This window comes from Branchiostoma belcheri, unplaced genomic scaffold (assembly GCF_001625305.1).
Source record: "Branchiostoma belcheri isolate BF01 breed outbred unplaced genomic scaffold, Haploidv18h27 scaffold208, whole genome shotgun sequence".
Taxonomy (NCBI): Eukaryota; Metazoa; Chordata; class Leptocardii; order Amphioxiformes; family Branchiostomatidae; genus Branchiostoma; species Branchiostoma belcheri.
Genome location: NW_017803580.1, coordinates 170,359 through 190,893, shown reverse-complemented (window position 1 = coordinate 190,893; position 20,535 = coordinate 170,359). Strand labels below are relative to the sequence as shown.

The 20,535-nt window shown below is 40.3% G+C and overlaps 1 protein-coding gene across 1 annotated transcript in view; it reads right to left on the bottom strand.

The window, feature by feature from the left end:
* Window positions 1–20,535, bottom strand: part of LOC109469563 (pre-rRNA processing protein FTSJ3-like) — a 29,633-nt gene that overhangs the window by 5,465 nt on the left and 3,633 nt on the right. The window contains exons 4-18 of the mRNA XM_019768098.1: window positions 19,507–19,586; window positions 18,893–18,992; window positions 17,788–17,981; window positions 16,655–16,882; window positions 15,106–15,206; window positions 10,275–10,340; window positions 9,294–9,386; window positions 8,027–8,162; window positions 5,281–5,498; window positions 4,818–4,917; window positions 4,127–4,217; window positions 3,630–3,737; window positions 2,559–2,675; window positions 2,104–2,206; window positions 1,529–1,613 (exon numbers count right to left, since the gene is read on the bottom strand). Coding sequence (XP_019623657.1) covers window positions 1,529–1,613; window positions 2,104–2,206; window positions 2,559–2,675; window positions 3,630–3,737; window positions 4,127–4,217; window positions 4,818–4,917; window positions 5,281–5,498; window positions 8,027–8,162; window positions 9,294–9,386; window positions 10,275–10,340; window positions 15,106–15,206; window positions 16,655–16,882; window positions 17,788–17,981; window positions 18,893–18,992; window positions 19,507–19,586 — 1,820 coding nt within the window. The remainder of the gene's footprint in view (window positions 1–1,528; window positions 1,614–2,103; window positions 2,207–2,558; window positions 2,676–3,629; window positions 3,738–4,126; window positions 4,218–4,817; window positions 4,918–5,280; window positions 5,499–8,026; window positions 8,163–9,293; window positions 9,387–10,274; window positions 10,341–15,105; window positions 15,207–16,654; window positions 16,883–17,787; window positions 17,982–18,892; window positions 18,993–19,506; window positions 19,587–20,535) is intronic.

Here is a 20,535-nt window from a genome sequence, read left to right as displayed (position 1 = left end):
AGAGGCCCTTTTTACTAGAAAACAGTCTCCTTCTTAATGCGGGAGTCGCTTTCAATCGTACAAATGCAATTTCCAGGTGCACCTGATGCAGACCAGTACAGAAAAACTATATTACGGTTAATATGACGTCAGTAATGTTTAGCATACACACTTCGAAGGCCTTGTGACTGTGTTCGGGGGGGGGGGGCGTGGGGAGGGGGGCAAAGTCAACTCATTTTATGACATTATATAAATATTTTAAAACTTGCGAAATCCGAATTATTTTTGCTATGGTTGGACGTGGGGTACGCACTTTACTGGGAAAAAAAAATTCTCCGGCTTTCACGGCCACAAATTTTTGCAGGATGGGTTGGATTAAGGGGGCACACCCCAGTTATTTGGGTCTCAATTCGATTCTGCATACCCTCAACTCTAGCGACCGTCTCTTTCAGGAAATACCTCTTAAGCCAAAACACTCTGTTTTCAAATGAAGGATATCCCTCTAGCTACGAGAACAATAGAATTTCAATTTCTTTCCCCTCTCACATTTTAGTAAATTTTAGGGGGAAAAAGAATTTTTCGATGGAAAATGATGCCAAAAATTGGCCATTTTCACGTGGAATTAAACCCATCACCCAGATTTTAGCCACCGATATGACTTATATGGTCGGAAAGAGAAAACCCTTATGTATTATTAAGAAAAGTATAAAGAAAATCCTAACACTGAGATTATCACAATAGCGCGTCGCGCGAGGCATAGCTACAGCACCCCCAGAACGCATACAAGGCAAAACTAGGTCAAACCGAAGCACCGCGCTCAGGGCGGAAGGACACCCGGAAGTAAGCCTCGGGCCCGAAATCAATTTTCACCCAAAACACGCCACTTCTTACACTTTCCAGCCATGTTAGTAGTTAATCCCATTTTGCAGCAGATTATGAGAAATGTAAACTCAAACATGAACAACCGGAACCCCTTCGTCACTTTTTTTCCGGGCACTACAGTGGACCCCTGTCGCGGAAGAATTGGTGTGTGCACCGATAAAGGCAGGTAGGTAGTTTATTTAGGTTGGTATAAGTTACTGAGTAAAGAGACTCTTTTTACACAACCAAGTGTTTTAGCCAACTTCTCGGTGACCGTCTGTCACCTTCCTCAGGGCAATTCTGACTGGTTCACATTGCACTGAAGCACGGTGTTGCTGCTATAGATGCATTCCAAAACGTACAATATTTACACATATACATGGTTAGTACACTGGTTATACAGGGAACTGTGTCTACAAGGCAGTCCCAAACATACGGGACTTGGATATATGCATAATACAGACAGAGAGAATAAAATGAATTGGGGGAGCATACAATGTACTTTAATCAGGAATTTAATAACAGTTATAATAATAGGTACAAAACTACAAAATTGTTCATCTGTAAAAAGTCCTTATCCTTATTATCATTCTAATTTCTTTTAGCACCTGCAGCCTAACATGCCCTGAATGGGATCTGTATAATACATGTACAAGTAAACTATGTAATGACCAGTAGAGTCATGTACCTTGGTGACTGGTAGTTGCTTCTTACTGTGTTTGACTTCATCCTTCACAAACCAGTCAGGCAGACCTTCATCATCAAAGGTGTATCTGCAATAAATCATTGTGAATATAGGTACACTTGTTGCTCTACTCATTTTGGCTGTCCAACTAGCACGGGGCAATTATTAAGGGCAAAAAATAGGCTAGTAAAAGACAGGGGTTCGCTAGGCCTCCATCCCAGTTATTTGTAGACAGTGAATCATCAACTTCAGACTGTGAATTTGGACCATCGCACAACATTCTTACATCATACATGTACTTCAAGCTTTAATCCAACAAAGAACTGTGGAGGATGGTTGCTAAGTTTGCTAGGTCAATCTTTGGCTAGGCTATTATGATTTCATTTTTCATTTTCCTTCATATAATTTATATAGGGTTGCCCACTCAATGGTAACACTGCTTTTCAGTGGGGCCCTGTAACATGATAACATTTCTATTTAATGACAATTTCTTGTTTTAATCGGTGATTGTAGGAAATATACATCTTGATTTGGGTCAAAACACCATTGATCCAATAAACTGCATGGCCAAACCTTACCTGTTAAACGCCCAGTCAACAATGTCCCTTCTTCTCTTCTTGGATGTAGAAATCAGTGCCCCCAGGGCAAGTCCCTCGGGGTCCAGTTTTCTCTTAGTTCTTTCTAGGGAATTAGACAAGGCAAAGTTGGCTTTAGGGTACTACATGTACATGTAATGTAGACTTTTTACTGCTGCATACATGTATATTGCACCCGTGCACCACAGTTTGGTATTTGGGGATAAAATCTAACCCCCTACAGTGGTTTTTTTCAGGCAATGGCCTATTTTTCATGAGGATCAACGAGAAATCGTGATGGGTTTGGCCTGTTTATTAGACAGCATGACAATCTTTGCGAAATGTAGAATGCCAATGGCTGGGTCAATGTGGCAGTCTATTGTAAACTGGGTGGAAAATACAGCAGTTGCTAATTCTTACCTACATGTACCCCCAAATGATATTTTTCTGCTCCTTACCTGCATGATGTTCAGACACAACCTCAAACCCATCTTGTCTTGGTTTGTTGACAGGGGCTTGAACAGTTGTAGTTTGGCCAGTGTTTCCTATAGTCTCATCAACATCATAGTCACTGGCTGTCGGAACAACACAAACAAATATGGAGGATCAGCATGAAAGTTCATCTGAGTTGGTAAATTACATTATGAAAAACTTAAACTGTTCTCCAACTCAAAACCAGGACGGGGGGCGATATCGACTTCAGACAACCTTTGACCCTTTGCTGATGTCACACGTGGGAAAAATCACGTGTCCACAGCATTTGCATGGGTCAGATAGCTGAGGAAGACTGAGTGATTCAGTCGAAAATATTTGGTGAGTCAAATTTTGAGTTGGAGAACAGTTTAAGTTTTTCATAAAATATGGAGGATTTCAGCCAAGAAAACAGCTAAGGCCACAATAGGCCACCCACCAACTCAAATTGCTGGTTCTTAGAAGCAACAGTGTGAAATTAAAAATAAAAACAAGTCTAGGCACCCCATGATAGCCAGAAATGTAAATACAATAGGAGCCATAAAGTCAACATACATACTATTAGTCATGTACAATGAATATACTGTATACAGACTGAGTTATACAATGTATATTCGTACAGTCACTTTTTAACTTTTAATGAAACAACTGCATTTATAGATAGAAAGGAAGATGAATAGTATTTTCTTGAAATGTTGGGGAAAAATATGACAAATTTGGAGTTGATTCAGAACCTAAAGTCTCTTTTTCTCCATTACAAAATGTATACTTAGAGAAAAATTAAAACATGTTGTAAACAGTTGAAAACATTTTGAAACATTGGGCTGGTTTCTGATCTGGTCACAACCCCAGCTGACCACAACACCAGCTGACCACAGCACCAGCTGACCACAGCACCAGCTGACCACAGCACCAGCTGACCACAGCCGACCTTGCTCCTGACCTACTCCTAACTATGGTTGGGGGGGGGGGGTTGGCAGTGTTTGGGAAGCCATATTCGGATATGTGTGACCAATGACTAGTGTCCTTGGTGTGACAGGAGCTACATGTATATATACCTTCTGAATCACTAGCAGAAGTGTCTGTATCACTTGACCCAGTCATCTCTCGCTCAGAGTCAGGTTTTTCTCCTCTGGATTCTGCCTCCTTACTTCCCTCATCATGTTCTGTAGAATAAACAGATAAAAAATCATTGTTAAGCTAAGCCTTACATAATTGATTTAGTAACACCTGAAAGTACTATCAACATTACTGATAAGTTAAATGTGCATAGAGTATATAGTGGCTAAGTTTGAATGGGTAATACAACTTATACAAATTGTAAATTAAATCAAATATCTTCCTAGTACTACATTTTACATTGAACAAACTTAAGTAAAAAAAGGGTTCATGATCATTTAGTACTTATTCTAAACCACAAGCCTTTTGTCAACATGACTTAAACATACATGTAACACTCATATAAACATGTAAGACTTAGAGTAGATTCTAATATACATTGTACATGTATGTACGTTGTATGTAAGTACAGTTAATTTGAAATTGTTGAAAATACCAGTAATCTTGTCATCCTGTTGTTTCATGTTTTCCAAATCATCTTCATCATCATCATCCTCATCATCAGAGGCCACCCCAGCAAAAATGTCCTGGAATTCAAGTCATTAAATAATCAAATCAATGGTTTCTGATTCCTTATAATAATATAAACATCTTTTATTTATTCATGAAGATTTACCACATTTGTGGGAGGATTGACATAACAGGTGACTATCACCTCTTCAAAGATGTCAACCCGGAGACCAGACTGTTAGGTGACTGTGAACCACTCACACTGGAAAGGTCCCCTACTTTTTTTTGATAACTCTGTTGGGATTTTTAACACACTTGGGACATTGACAGGACCTCTGGCTTTACATTCTATACCAGGGACATACCTGACTGAAGCTACAAGATTTTGGGTGCACCATATAAGGTAAAGTAAAAATGTCAGCAAAAACTAAGTGTTATAACAATGATTTTATTATTTGTCTAACACTTGGATATTAAGAATATGCTGTATACTACAATATATTTAACATCATAAGACGTAGTATAATCTACGAAAAAAGTTGGGTGCACTGGTGCGCCCACATAAAAAAATTGGGTGCACAGCTCCAAATTTGGGTGCACTATGGTGCACATGCACCCAGTATTTTGAGCCATGATTTAGTTACATGTATGTGTTAGCTACATGTTAACGTCCCTACCTTGCTGAACCACCTGTCTGTTCTTGCCATGGCCCTTCTGTCCAGGTCTGCTGACTCCAAGTCAACCAGCAGAGGATTCTTTAACTCAATATCTGCTCCGCTACATGATTGTGGTAAAAAGGAAAAACTTTCAAAAACTTAGAAAAGTAAAAGGGATAAAAATCTTGCAATCCTGCAAGAAGAACTGGGTAACCCTGCAAGGCTTTGACGCATCACAAAGTTTGTATTCAGTACAATACTTGACAATGTATGTCATACCAAATTTCTTCATTAACTGTTGTACTATTAATTTAAAAAAAAAAAGTTGGATGTGAATATACATGTGGCAGTCAAAAAGCTACTACTAAATGAACAGTTCAACACTTATCACAAAATCATTACATTCCATGAACTTAAAACATCAAATACAATCTTATAACTCACTGTCACTCAATCACAATCATATAAATGAGAAGTTTTTTACCCAATATCAAAGTCATCGTCCCCAGCAGCACCAGGCTGTTCCAACTCCTCTTCAACTTCTTCTGCCTTTGCGATCTCCAGGTCGTCAGAATCTGGCTCGCTGTTCAGATCTGGATCTCGCTGGATCAGAGGATCTGGCTCCTCCTCGTTCTCTGACTCAGAACCGATGTCGTCCAGGGCAGTAGTGAGGTGGGCATCACCCTGCACACCAGCTAGCTCCTGACACAGGACACGGCATGGACAGGCTTGGTCTCTTTCACAAACATAATTCATACATCTGACACAACAAAACTATAATTATTTAGTAGACTGTTTTTGATTGTATTCTGACGTCACTCACACTTATTTTGTACCTGTACTGATTTGCAACCTTTCTAGTCCCACAGATAAATACAGAAGCACTGCCAGTAGCTGTATAGTAATGCTGCATTGTGTACATGTACAGACATGCATGAATGCATGTATGCATGCACACACATGTGCGCACACTCACACTGCAGGCACACACATCACAGATGTACACTGTCATAGTCTCATACACATAACACACACACATACATTGTACTCACACACAGACACAAAAACATATTAGACTAAGTTACACATACAGGAACTCACTATCTGTCAGACAGACTCACAGGCAAACACAATCAGGGGATTTTCTAGAAACATTTTGTGTGAGGATGCAGATCACTAGCATGGAGAGGGAGGAAGCGACTGAGCTGGGGGCTGGCACAGGATTCGGAATCTTTACTAGTAGCAAAGTTTGTATTGCAAGAATGCATTCTTCTGACATTTTGTTCTCCAATTTTCCACTGGAAAAAGATCATTTTGAAAAAGACTTAATGTTGTGTCATAATAATAATAAGCCACATAGGGTTCAATCTGAAAATTGATATGGGGGTGCTGGCTGGTTACATGAGGGAGCAACACTTTTATTTCTTCTTCTTCCGTTAATGTCCGGCTGCCGTCACTCCGACAATTACTGACATGTTTAACGGGTCAAAGGTCACCATATACTAATATGTGATTTAGGCAAGGTTTGACACCTTCGAAGCGAAGGTCGCCAGGGATGGAGACTGTACAATGTCTTCAGGCAGTGAGTTCCAGTCTCTGATCGTTCGGGGGAGGAAGGAGTAGAAGCGGTAGTTCGTGCGGCAGGGCAGCTGCTGGTACTGCTGACTGTGTCCTCTGCGGCGCCTTGTGTTACTGGCAGGTAGGGGGTTCAGTGAGTCACAACTCACACAGGCAAGACCATGCTGCATTTTGTACAACATGGCTAGTCTGCTGTTACGGTGTCGAGCCTGGAGGGGCAACCACTGGAGCTGGTCTATCATTGCAGAGACACTAGACGTGTTTCTGTAACGGTGAAGTACAAAGCGTGCAGCTCTGCGCTGGATCTTCTCAATTTTGAGGATATCCTGGTTGGTGTGAGGGTCCCAGACGCAGCTGGCGTACTCTACGATCGGTCTAACCAAGGCTTTGTACGCCAGCTCTTTGGTCTTGCTAGATCCCACTCTCAGATTTCTTCTCAAAAAGCCTAGCATCTTGTTGGCTTTAGAGCATGTATTCTCAATGTGTTTACTAAAGGAGAGATCTGTCTGTAAAGTAATTCCAAGATACTTGGCAGAGGGCACGCGCTCTAGGGTGTGATTATGCAGCATGTAACTGGTGTTGGCAGTGGGTGGGTTTCTGGCTCGTGTCAAGGGCAGTTGTTGACACTTATCTGGATGGAAGGCCATGTCCCACTCTCTTTCCCAGTCTTCTAGCTTGTTGAGGTCTGCTTGTAACTCTAACGAGTCCTTGGAACAGGTGAGCAGGCGGTAAACGGCAGTGTCGTCTGCAAAAAGACGGGAGGTAGAGGAGATTCTCTTCGGCAGGTCGTTAATGTAAGTAATGAAAAGGCACGGTCCCAACACCGTGCCCTGTGGGACGCCCGATCTCACATTCACAGAACTTGACTGGACACCATTTACTACTACAGCCTGCTTGCGGTCACTGAGAAAACTCGCTACCCACTTATTTATGCGTCCTCTAATCCCGTAGTGGTCTAGTTTGTGTACGAGAAGACTGTGATTCACCCGGTCGAAGGCTTTTTGAAAGTCCATGATGATCACATCTGTTGCAACACCTCGCTCCATGGCTGAAGAGACTTCTTCAGTAAACTCAAGGAGCTGAGTCTCACAGGAGCGGTGCTTGCGAAAACCGTGCTGCTGTGTCGATAGAATGTTGTTCAGTTCAAGGTGACTCATTATAGCACTGACTAAGACGTGTTCGAGGATTTTGGCAGGAACACTGGTTAGGGAGATAGGGCGATAGTTGGACGCCTTGTAGTGCTCTCCCTTCTTGAACACCGGGGTTACCAGTGCTTCTTTCCAGTCTTGGGGTACTTGGCCTGTATTTAATGACGACTGGTAGATTATGGTGAGAATAGGGGCTAGTTCTTTGGCAAGTTCTTTCAGTACACGTGGAGTGATGCCATCTGGGCCAGCTGCTTTGGTAGGATTCAGACTGGCCAAGAGTTTCTCGATGCCACCGGAGCTGATCGTGATGTCGTCCATAGAGGGGTAGTCTTCACGTGAGTCAGGCAGTGAGCACCGGGCTTTAAACTCTGAAGCTGTATATGTGGCACCTTCACTAAATGCAGTTTTGAAAAAAACCCTGACAATGCTTGCACTCCTTATGGTTGAAGTAATGAATATAGAATAGGTGACATACAAGTACATGACATTGTATGGAAACTATACCTGTTTTCTATGAATGCGCTGCAAATTGAAGAGTGGCCTCTCTTCCTGAAAGTCGTGTTTGTCATCCAATACATCCATTTTCAGCACCATACGCTCTTGTAGCTTCCGACGTTCTTTTTGAACCTCCTTCTTCTTCCTATGACCCAAAAAAGACAAATACACAATATACAATACATTCATGAGGGCTCAAAATACTGGGTGCATGACGCTTTTCTTTAGAAATGAAATATGATCAGTTTTTGCTGACATTCTACTTAATTTATCCTATATGGTATACCCCACAAGTGCACCTGTTCTCAAAAATGAATTTCGAGCCCTGTACATGTACATGTGCTACATGTACATGACATTGTGTACCTATAGTTCACATACAATACATGTACATGCAGCTATAATATATCAATAATTGGTAGTCAAAGAATTATTGTCCCAGTCACATGTGCACAAAACATTAGCTCAAACTATATGTATACATGTATGATTGCACTGCTGTAAATAATGTACATACATGTACACATACAGTCTAACACATCAACTTTCTTTAGATCCTACTGTTTATTATGTACATTGTACATTTAGGCATGCGCATAGGGTTAGTCCTATCACAAAATTGTCAGACATAGATTGAAAAAAGCTTTGAAATGTACAGTAGAATGTGAAAGTAGCCATTTTGTCTCTAGATCTAGAACAAGACTACCATTGATGTTTTTTTGATCAATCAAAAAGTTTTTAGAGGTTCCAAAATTTACATTAAATTTCACAGGATGCACAGTGAAAATGCGATTTGTTTCCTCAGAGGAACAAAATGCCTTTAATACAATGTAGTCACAGAAACAAGCACTCCTGCAGTCCTTATAAGCTGCAGCATACATGTACATGTCCTCATTATGTACAACAGATTTTGCCAAACCTGCAGTTTAGAGCAACCCTGTACGTGGTAGTTATCTTGTGGTTGCGCTACTTGTCTGGCCACAAGACCGCGCTAACTGTGATATCACTGCTGGCTATATATGTCGTTATTTGTTGTCTCGAATCAATAACTCTGACAATGTTAATAAGTTGACTTGCCTTGTAATCCTAAGTTTATTCATTTGTTTCTCAAATTGTATTATGTGATTTGATTACTTTTTGTATTGTTTTGTCATTTTATTGGTATGTCGGCTTTGAAAAGGTGTTTCATGTCAGAAACACCTGTTTCGCCATGTCATCCACAGTGCATATTGTACATGGTAAAACTTAATAAATAAATAAATAAATAAACATGTACCTTTTGAGTTGTGCTGCCTCCTCTCGCTGCAGCTGGCTCAACTGCTGGTCTAACTTGAGCTCCTCCTCCTCTTCACCAGACTCCTGGGGTGAGCTGCAGGGAAGGTCATCATGTCAGGTAACATGTACAGCTGTCAGATCCACAGTAACTTCTCATCTATACGCCTGCACTTTGTAATCATAAGTAGCTGTTGCAAAATGCCATACATGTACATTTGTAGTTCTTGATAATGCATGCAAAAGCAGGGCTTGAAATACTGGGTGCATGTGCACCTTAGTGCACCCAAAATTGGAGATGTGCGCCTAATTTTTTTCTGCAGGTGCACTGGTGCACCCAAATATTTTTGCTGGTATCTTAAGTTTGTACATATGAAATGTATATATTAATAGTATACAGGATTTTCTTGGCATCAAAGTGTCAGAAAAATAATAAAATCTTTGTTATAGAAATTGTTTAAGATCGTAACTTCTATATATATAGATTTTCTTTTATATGGTGCACCAAAAAAATTTTTTGGGCACCTATTTTTTTAGGTTGGGTGCACCAGTGCACCTACTCCGAGAAATGAACTTGGACTTGAAGCCATGCAAAATCTGCGAATACTTGTTTAAATTGCGTCCATTTCATGTGTAGATGTTTGTGTAATCGTTTCTGGTTATGTGTTATATATAGTCATGTGTGATTGCAGTTAATTAGCACATGCTGTTTTTTCACCGCTTTCAACTAGCTGAAGATTCTGCTGCCTTCATGTGGCTAAAACAAGATGGGGTTTGCCAGGCCTCCATCCAGGAAAGTCGTGTGAAGTGCCTTTCCCAAGGGCACAACATCAGTGACATGGCAGGGTTCTGAGCCGAACACTCTGCCGTTATGCCACACAACCCCACGGTCTAGTCCAGGTCATTGAGCTTATATGTATAGAGAAGAAATTGAGAAAAAATTATATGTTTTCCTTCTGCAAACAGGAAAAGGATTTTCATGCACCTTTGCTCTGGTTCTTCTGAGGACTGCAACACCTCTTTCATCTTTTTCCTCCATCTTAGAAGCAACCTGAAATGAAAGGACAGGATTTAACCCTACTTGTTTGCCTCCTAGGGCCAGGGGTGGGGGTGGGGTGACTCCTAAGCTACATCTATATCAGTTTGTGACTGTTATATTAAAATTTAATCATTGTAACATCTTTGGTGTCATTTAATAGTAATAATGTGATTTTGTTGGCTGAAATCATTGCTATTAACTATACAAAATACACTCGGCTATTCCGAGATCAGGGTGCGCCAATGGCATCGTGCATCGTTATGTCAATCTTACTCTGTATTTATCGCATTCTGTTGACATTTATCAAACTTGTTATACTAGTGCAGTTATTTTCCAGACAATCAGGAAGAGATTTGGTGTTAAGATGTTTAAAACTTATGCTATGGCCAATTTAAGACCAGAAATTGGCATAAAATCTACGTTATGCTGTTGCACTTGAAAAATGCCAGTTTTTGAAATATGCTTTTAAGTAATTTGGGAACAAAAAAATGGAATGAAAAGATTTGCAATATGTTCAGACATGCTCAGTCTGATATTGTTTGCAAAAAACCTGATGATGATTGGAAATTTCTCTTTTCTAGAGCGTATTTATCAATATGTTGTACACGTTATGTAAAATTCATAAATTAACACATTGCAACTAACTTATCTCCCTGTACTAAAAAGGATGGTGATAGAACTGGCCATTTTGCATGTTATGCAAGGTACATCCATATATGACACAAAACATGTGTTTTTATGTTGCTTGTCCTTTGGGTTAATATGGCTGATGGCTTACAGTTACCTGTCTTTTTTGTCCGAGAAAATGTGTAGTGTCCGTTGCTCGGTAATAACTTAAAATAGAAAAGCTGTGGGTGCATATGATTTCAGGTTTTGAAACAGCTGAAGATGCTGACTTAAAACACAGTAGCTATTTCAGTCTATTGCTGTAATTATATGAAATAATGTCAAAAAACCTCAAGGGTGTAGTGTCCGTTGCCATGTAGTGTCCGTTGCCAAGTATACCATATAGGTACATTAATTACATTTTGTTGCAATTTTGAAGTAATTTTTTCATTTATGTTATTTCTGTAGCATTTTGTCAACCCCTAAATGACAGGTCTTGCAAGATTTGGTGTTCTTGTCATGTACTTGAGCGGCCAGATGTGGCCGGCAACGGACACTACAGCTTAGCTGTAGTGTCCGTTGCCGGCCACATCTGAAATGAGTGGGCTAAAGTTTGGAAGAGCACAACTTTTGAACTGAACGTCTCTATCCAAAATTTTAAAAGTAGCACTGTATGGTTAACACTTCTAGTGCGATTTTCTGCAACTGAAAGTAGAAAAATATAAAACTTGAAAAATTGGTCCAAGTGCAACCCTTTGGCGCACCCTGATCTCGGAATAGCCGACTGAAAGTTCAACAAAGACAGTGCCCTAGAGAATATTTTTCTTCAAGGATTTCAAATTCTGTTGTTGAGGTCGCATAACACAGTAATAATGGGTGAACCCCAGAGTCAAAAGTAGTGCTGCATACCGGTTCACTGGACTTGGATCCGGACTTATAAGAATGTTTAGGTTCAAGTCCAAAAAAAACCTAAAACTCAAGAACCGAGTCCGTACTTATTACCATAAAAGATGGTAAAGAAAGTACCCCTTTTCTTTCCAAACCACCTAAAACCTTCCGTAGATTGCAAAATCTTTGCTGTAAAATGAGGAAAACATTGCCATCGGGCATCGTCAAGTGTCGGCCTCCATGTTATGTGGCCAAAGTTTCACCCAGACAACATTGCAAGGTTGCCAACATGCAATTTTGTATATGCCATGGGTTTAGGGAACCTACTCTCACCTCTCGAATAAAAGTACCCCCTGGAATAAAAGTACCCCCCGGACAAATCTTCAAAATGTAATAAAAGTACCCCCTGGAATAAAAGTACCCCCCGGAAAATTTTTAATTGACATGTGAAAGCAATGTTTATGCTACTAAAATGTGTTCTCATGGTGTACATGTATGTTTCCCTTGCAAACACAGGTCCCAAATAAACATACCCCCGGAAAAAAAGTACCCCCGAGAAATCTTCAAAACCTAATAAATATCCCCCCCCCCCAGAATAAACATACCCCTGGAAAATTACCAAATTATCAGCCTGCATTCTTACAGGTTAATGAGAAGTACATGCCTTTGTATATGTCGTGCAGTCTAATGACATTATCCATCTACATTCTAACTTGAGATCTGACTCTGAGTTCACACAATTTGTTGTTGATCATTACATTGCATGCATGCATTGAGCAGGAACAATGCTATCAAGTTTTGGGATAAGAGTCCTTGATTTTTTAAGGTTAAGAAAAATTACATGAATAGAGTTTGAAGTTGAACAGAAATTTACAATATGCTAAATACATGCTCTATACAAATTTGCATTAATGTGTAAAAAGACATAGGGAAAAGAATCAAATATAGAATATAATGTTAGATTTTGAATGGTATTTCATTTTTATACCTTTAAAAAAAACTTCAATCAGTTTTCAAACAATTGACACAATCCACAAGTCACACACAAAGTTCACACGAGAATAGCAACAATTCGGACTGCCACAATCTCAAGGGTCTCAGGTTTCACTTACAAAATGTAGCAAGCTTTGAAGTTTGTGTTAGTATGCAAATGATGGGAGGCGGGGCTTGGAAGAATGGTTCATTCTCTAGTAGGGGGACATGAATATTTTAAAACATTTTGATGTGTACTTGATATGAATAGATTGCAAGTTTTGTCATGTCAACACCTTTTTAAGAATTACTCAACTCTTCCATAATGTAACATCCATATGTGATTTTTTAAGAAAGAGTTTTATTCACATTTAAAAATCATAGCTTCCCCATACTCAAAGTAGGCTCTTCCACATCGTGGGAAGTTTTCAAGTGTTTACTCCTTACGTGCGCCATTCAGAACGGACTATTTCCAGCTTGAATTGTCATTTCTCTGGTAGGATTTTGGAATTTTTGTGAGAAATACGATTTATTATGCTAAAATACACTCTTGTCTGGTATTATTTTCATATTTTCGTTGGAAAAAGGAATACTTGAAACACGTAATGTGCAAGCACATGTTCCTCCCCCCCAAATTATTTCTAGTAACGCTAGAGTCATATCTCCGACCTGCTACGTGTTCCAAAATATTACTTACCTTTTTGAAAAAAAGAGGTGATCTTTTTCCTACAAAAGTACAAGTACGATGACTCAGTAAATCTGCCGTACGTTTGGTGTCAGTAAAGTTCTGCCCGTGCATATTTGACATGTTGCAAAGTGGCCGCTACTTTGGGCGGCTGTGTCCGGGGCATCGTGGCTTTTCAAAAACTTGCACCCAGAAAAGATGTTTTCTCCAAAGGGCATGTACTTTCAATGCTGTTAACTATGCCCCGATTTTGAAAAATTATTATATGCACCGTCCAAAATGAGATCGTACCGGGTGGATGTTCGGGCCAACAAAAAAAGGGACACGAGAGTTAGTTTATTCAAGGCCGTTCAACACCGGAGCGGCCACCCCGGTCTTGTCGGATCCTCTTGCGTACTGGCAGAACTAACGACAAAACATGAAAAGTTCCCGCTAGAATACCGCAACAAGCTCCTACAAAAAGACTTAAATGTATTATTTGTGGTAGGAACTTCCTTTTTACGTCCAGACATGTGCCTTTCGTGACATTTTAACTCTGCAGTTACGTACTTTTTTGCCCGGAACTTTTTTTGATTCTGAAAAAAAAATAAACGTACCGTCTAAAATAAGAACGTACCGGGCGGATTTCAAGGCGAAAAAAAATAAACGTACCGGTACGTTTAATCGAGAGTAAAGAGTAAGCCTCTGGACTTGAATCCGGACCTGAACCTAAAATTGGGTTTAGGTATGCATCACTAGTCAAAAGTAGTCCGGGCACAAATAGTGCAGCACAGTACTTGAGAAAGCTGCAGAGATTCTTCCATGCAGGGCAGTGAGGTGAAAACTGTGCTAAATTGTAGAGGAATGCAGCAGGTCTGAGACCATATAATTTGAATTAGGATGTTTGTTTGGCCGGGGTCAATTGAGCCTGTTACCGCCCAGTTCTATGTGTCGGCTGCAGTCCACAAGTCATGACCCCTGCAAAACGCCATATAAATGTGTTTTTCAATGGAAAACGAGCTGGCAAACTTGAGCTGATTTTCTCATTATTTTGTACGTTGTACCCTAAACCCAAACATATTCAATTTTTGGAACTTGCTTGTGCACCCTGCTATAAATTTTACAGCCTTGAACCTTCTCACTTTGGGTGAAAACTGTGTTCTGCTACCTTGATGGCAATAGCAATGGCGCCTCCTATCACACTGTGTCAGTATTGCAGCCCAGATTACAGCACTGAGAAAGATTCCCTCTCACACAGACGCAATGTCGCATCCCTATCCCTCTTTTACAGATACTTTCACGGTCGATGTTCAGGAGAACTTGCACTTCTTGTTCCGCCGTTCAGAACCTTTCAGCTTGCCACTAGGTTCTCTTCCAGTTCTCATCAATACACCGTCAACATACATGTACCTGTCTCCAAGTCATTTTACAACAACAGCTTCTTTCCCCGGACTGCAAAATTATGGAACTCTCTTCCAAACAGTTGCTTTCCGTCCGACTACAATCCACAAAGTTTCAAAACAAAGGTCCACCGCCATCTCCTGATATAACTACATTTATACTCACTTTAGTACCTCTAGCTCTATGCCTAGAAGTGGCCAAAAATAATTGGCCTTGCATTGATCGACACCGTTAAAAAAAAAATACCTGATGTCTTTTCTCCCCAGCAGCTTGATGTCCTGACAGCACAGTTTGATCTCACTTGTTGTCAGTGGATGGTTGGCAATCTTCTCATCGTCAAACACCAGCTGGCAACACATTTGCATATGACAGATTACTGAGTGGACAAACTACACTTAAGGCCACATCAATCTGACTTCTTGGTTAACGGATTCGCCCGCTTCATTTTTTTCTGATTTGAAAATAAAAATAAAAATTCAAAATCAACTGCAAAATGCTCATATTTTGCCTGAACAGATGAAAACAGTCCTTTTCTTCCTAGTTGTTACAGTTATTCCATCTTTCAATGCAATGGTATCATTAAAAGTTCAAAATTCATTGTTTAAATTTTGAACCGGCCTGGTGTGTTGATTTCATGGCTCCTATCGTACCATTTTGGGCCATAATAGGATGCCTAGGCCTCTTTTTATTAATTTTTTTTTTTTTTGCCCGCCCGCTCCATTATTTTTCTAGAAAAATCCGTTGACAAAGAAATTAAATTGGTGTGGCCTAATAAAATCAAACCTGCCAAGGCAAAGTCTTCTAGCTAACCACCTGGCCATGGTCACCTTTATTTTTCGGTCCCCCAAATTTTCCCCATTGATGCAAGCATTAAAGGCATCCAATGTGATTTCAGAGCAGCAAAACTGGAAATATTCTGAATAAGGCAATCTTTGTGATATTGACACATACTACTTCACATTAGCACATTTCAATCAGTATTTCATACTTTGGGTATTTAAAGCTGCAGAAACAAGCCCCAAGATGAGTCCTTTATTTTCCAAGTGGTACCCAAAAAATCAGCTCAGGGCCCTTCCAGTAACCATTTTCTGTCAGAATTTTGGGTATTTTTGCTCCATGAGGGTCATTAGGATAGTGTGGTTTCAACTCAGTATATGGATAAGTGACAAGAATATTGACTTTAAAAAATAGGGTTCCAAGCTAAAAACTACACTGGATGCCTTTAAGCCACCAGGAGACCAGGAGCTGGAGTGATCGTGGAGAGACTGGCTGTTGACTAAACCTGCCGGGACACTCTGCCTCATGTGTCAGACACTACTGGAGAACCTAGGTCTGAGTTAGTTTAAGGCAACAACCTGTTTCCAGAAAAAAGTTTTGCACTATAATACTAAATCATTCAACAGTTTTAAAATGAGCAAATATACAATGTTTACCATATTGGAAAACAAAACTAAAGTTGTAGAAATCTTAAATCCAAAGGAAAAAAGAAAAGAATGTGAAAAAATGAAAATGAAGACTTTCAAAACTGGCCATTTTGCGTCGGATTGCGACTGCTATGTTGTTAGTCAACCTTCTTCAAGGTTTGACTGTGTATAAAATATCAAAATATACTAGGAAAAATGTATAACGTATCCATCCTATTTCCAGTGCTGAATGAAAAATGTCAAGCTACTTTGTATAATGTACAGTAATTTTATTCTCATGTTTTCTCATTTATTAATATTAAACCTTTTCAAATGATATCTTTAATTTCTGACTGAATGTACATTATATCTGGTTGTTATGAGAAACTCACCTGATTTTTGGAGGCTAGCATGTCCATGTAACTGTCGCTGGTGATGAACTCGGACACATTGACCTGGTGAAACAGTGTCAGGTCCCCCTCAGCATACCCCTCTGCCTTGGCTTTCTTCTGTTCCAGTGTCTTCAGGTTGACCTGGGGTGTCTGTCCAACATCCACTTCTTTAAAGGCAAACCTCGGATCCAGGAACCTGGGGTCAATTTTGTCAGGAGCTAGAAACCCCTGGACAGTAAACATAAGGATGTTGTTAGAACCTTCATAAAACCACAGAATGGGTGACGCAAATAAGGTGGTTATAGCATCTAACAAGGCCTTATTACACCATATACACTAAGAAACAGGCTGGTCATCAACGGTATTATCATATAGCATGTCATAACCAATCAGATGTCCACAATATGAAATGGGGACTTCTGATTGGTTGACATCTTCTGTATTATCGATAACACATGTACTTAAGTATATATGTACAACTGTATGTTTGGAAACTACTAACATTTGTGTTATTTCATATATACTGACAATCATGTTCTGTGGTGCTGTATCAGCATACAATTTGTAATGAAGTCTATTGACTATATAGAACATCATGTATGACACGAGTGGTTATAATACTTTGTTGGAGGTCACTCCTTCACGGAGTAACAAATAGTGGTGCATACCGGTTCACTGGACTTGGATCCGGACTTGTAAGAATGTTTAGGTTCAAGTCCAAAAAAACCCTAAAATTCAAGAACCGAGTCCGGACTTATTACCATAAAAGACCATTTCACATACCCCTTTTCTTTCCAAACCACCTAAAACCTTCTGTAGATTGCAAAATCTTTGCTGCAAAATGAAGAAAACATTGCCATCGGGCATCTTCAAGTACCGGCCTCCATGTTATGTGGCCAAAGTTTCACCCACACAACATTGCAAGGTTGCCAACATGCAATTTTGTATATGCCATGAGTTTAGGTCCGAACTTACGAGTCCGGAACTGAACCTAAACCTCTGGACTTGAATCCGGACCTGAACCTAAAATTGGGTTTAGGTATGCATCACTAGTAAGAAACCAGGTGACAAACTGTCCTTCCACTCTGGTAAGTCACACACACAGGAAAATGATACTTGAAAGAGTCTCTTACTTCACACACGACAAAGATCTCGGCAGACTCATGTCTGGAGGCCTGAGGTTTTGTAGCGTGGACGTGTTTGAAGAGTTGTTGGAACACCCACAGTAAGGCATGGTAGTCCTTGGAGCGGAACACCTTGGTCACAAAACAGCCACCTTTGTTCAGCACTTCTGTGGCCAACCTCAGGGATGCCAGAACTAACTGGGCTGAAAAAACAATTACATGTACAAAATGTATAATATAATGTATGTACTAGCAAGATTCAAGTTACATTCTATATCTGTAAAAGCTAACTTCAAAATTTTAAACAAGTACACTGTATACTAGTAACAAATACATTCTGACACTTATGAGTCAAGAAAATACTGCATAATAATTTAATGATAAATTTGGGTGCAGAAAAGTACATAATTTTTTATGCACAGATTGTGAGGCTGTGTGGTGTATAACAGCAAGGCGTTTTGCCTCAAAACCCAGAGGTCCTGGGTTCAAATCCTGCCGTGTCACCGATCATGTGCCTTTGTACAACATTCCTCACTTGACCCAGGTGCAAAATGGGTACCTGACTTTGGTTGGGGAGGTATATGATGAAAAAGGCAGTGGAAGGAGAGGGATGGGTTTCACTTTCCAATACCGTGCCCTAGACACAGTGCATCTACTGTGAGTCTACAGCCCTATGTACCTTTTACTATCACCAGACCTACACGTCATATATAAAACTGCATACACAATCATACTTCTGGCTTGCACATACCAGACACTGCTTTTTCCCTACAATGGACCTATACCATTATTTCGTCACAGTTTGTTTTCCTGTTCTAAAGAACACTTTAGAAAGGTCAGTTAAAGAATAAAGATCATTTCAAAGTTTTCAAAGTCAGGTATGTCTGATTTTTGCTGTGTCTAGTTGTGTTGACACAGCATTACATGCCGTAATGGGTGATTTAGTAGTGACATTAGATGAAAGTAGTACTGTATAAAGGCCTTATATTAAGTCTAACGCTACACAAACACACACCGCGCTACGCATCCCTGTACAATATAAACGTCGATTGACCGGCATTCATTGTGGTAAACAAACTGTGACGTAATAATGGTATAGGTCCATTGGCCTTACCCTGTTCACTTGCATCTTTGAGCCAATTGGAGCCGACATTAGGAGCACCGTCATGCAGTACACAGTCAGCCTGCCAGGTGGCCAACTCCTTCTTCAGGGCCTGGTGTACAGCACGGGTGGACATACATGTACAGGTAGAGAAGGAATATTAGAGAACTTAGACTGGGGCATTATGTAACATTGTTGTGTCAATATTCAAACATTTTAATTTGACAAATCATGTGATTGCTATTTACTTCCACTTTTCAATGTATTGTGCAACTATCACGCATTTCTGACATTTATGGTTGGTGCTAAAATAGCCCACACAAGACAGTTATGGTACCACCACAAAATACTAGAATGTAAGCAAACATGGCTGACAATTAAGTGTCCAGCTTTTAAAAACACTTATATGGTGTAATATTTTGGCATCACCTCCTGAATCGGTGAGTAAATGACATTATTTGCAATGGAGTAGGCTTGATTCGATTTACTTTGTGAAGAAATGGCCAGAAAACTGACTTACGTTTTTGTATCATAACCTAATGTTGCATAATGCAACCTTGTATGTTCCATTGCCCGTAGCATCAGTACAGTTAGAATCTCTATTGTGCATGCTGGGTAGAACTGACCTGTCTACACTTGTCTGTTGTGATGTCTGCCTGGATGGTGCTAACATTAGGGATAGGCTTGATGGGCACCAAATCTACACCTGCAGGGGAATCATACATTCATGTCACATCTGTGCAGGGATAACATTCAATATGGGTGTACAGGACTGTGTGAGAAGTAGCAATATCACATAGTGTCAGCCTTCTCAAAAAAATTTAGAGTAGGTGGCTGATAAGAAAAAGTAGCAGGCGAGCCACGAAGTGGCTCGAAGCGAGCCGCGCAGCGGGGAGGGTACGGGAGGGGGGTGGCCCCCCTCCCGTTGGGGGGGTCCGGGGGGCCTCCCCCGGAGGAAATCGTAAAAATTAGACCCCTAAACATCGTTTTTGGTACATTCTGAGCAGCTTTTATGGCAATCTTGTGGCTCCAAAATTTACTGTTCGTGCACAAATAATTCCGGAAAAAGGCTGTATTAAAATTGTTTGCCACTCCGATCGTATTACGCGCGGTCCTTGCGCCCGGCCACAAAATGCAGAAAAATAAAGAAAGCATATTTAAATGTCAATTTGATCGAAAACATAATCATTGGGATGTGAAAAAATGTCACAGTTTCGCTTTTTGGAAGTTTTGTTTCTGTTTTGACGGTTTAATTCTAGCGGGGTGCGATCCATAAATGCCCTATGGAAATTCACCCCGCGTCCCGGTACACTGACTTCCGGGTTCCTTGAACAAGAAAATTACGAGAAAATGGCCAAAAATCGGCGTAGAGAAATATATATCTTCCCGAAAATTCTTTTAATTATGTATTTCTTTAATAGGATGTTGCTTAGTAGTCGTAGAAAAAACGTAGAAAGCAGCGTAAATGTGTCTCTTCTTCACCGGCGAGAGCCTGCCGGCGAAGAAAAATCTTCCCGCGCTGCCGGCTGCTGGCCACATCGCTTATCCAATCAGAACGCAGGTCATGTGAGGTGAACCAATCAGAGCGTCGATCGCACGCTGCTACTTAATATTCATGACAAGATGGCGCCTGAAAGCTCCTGTTTTTGTACAGC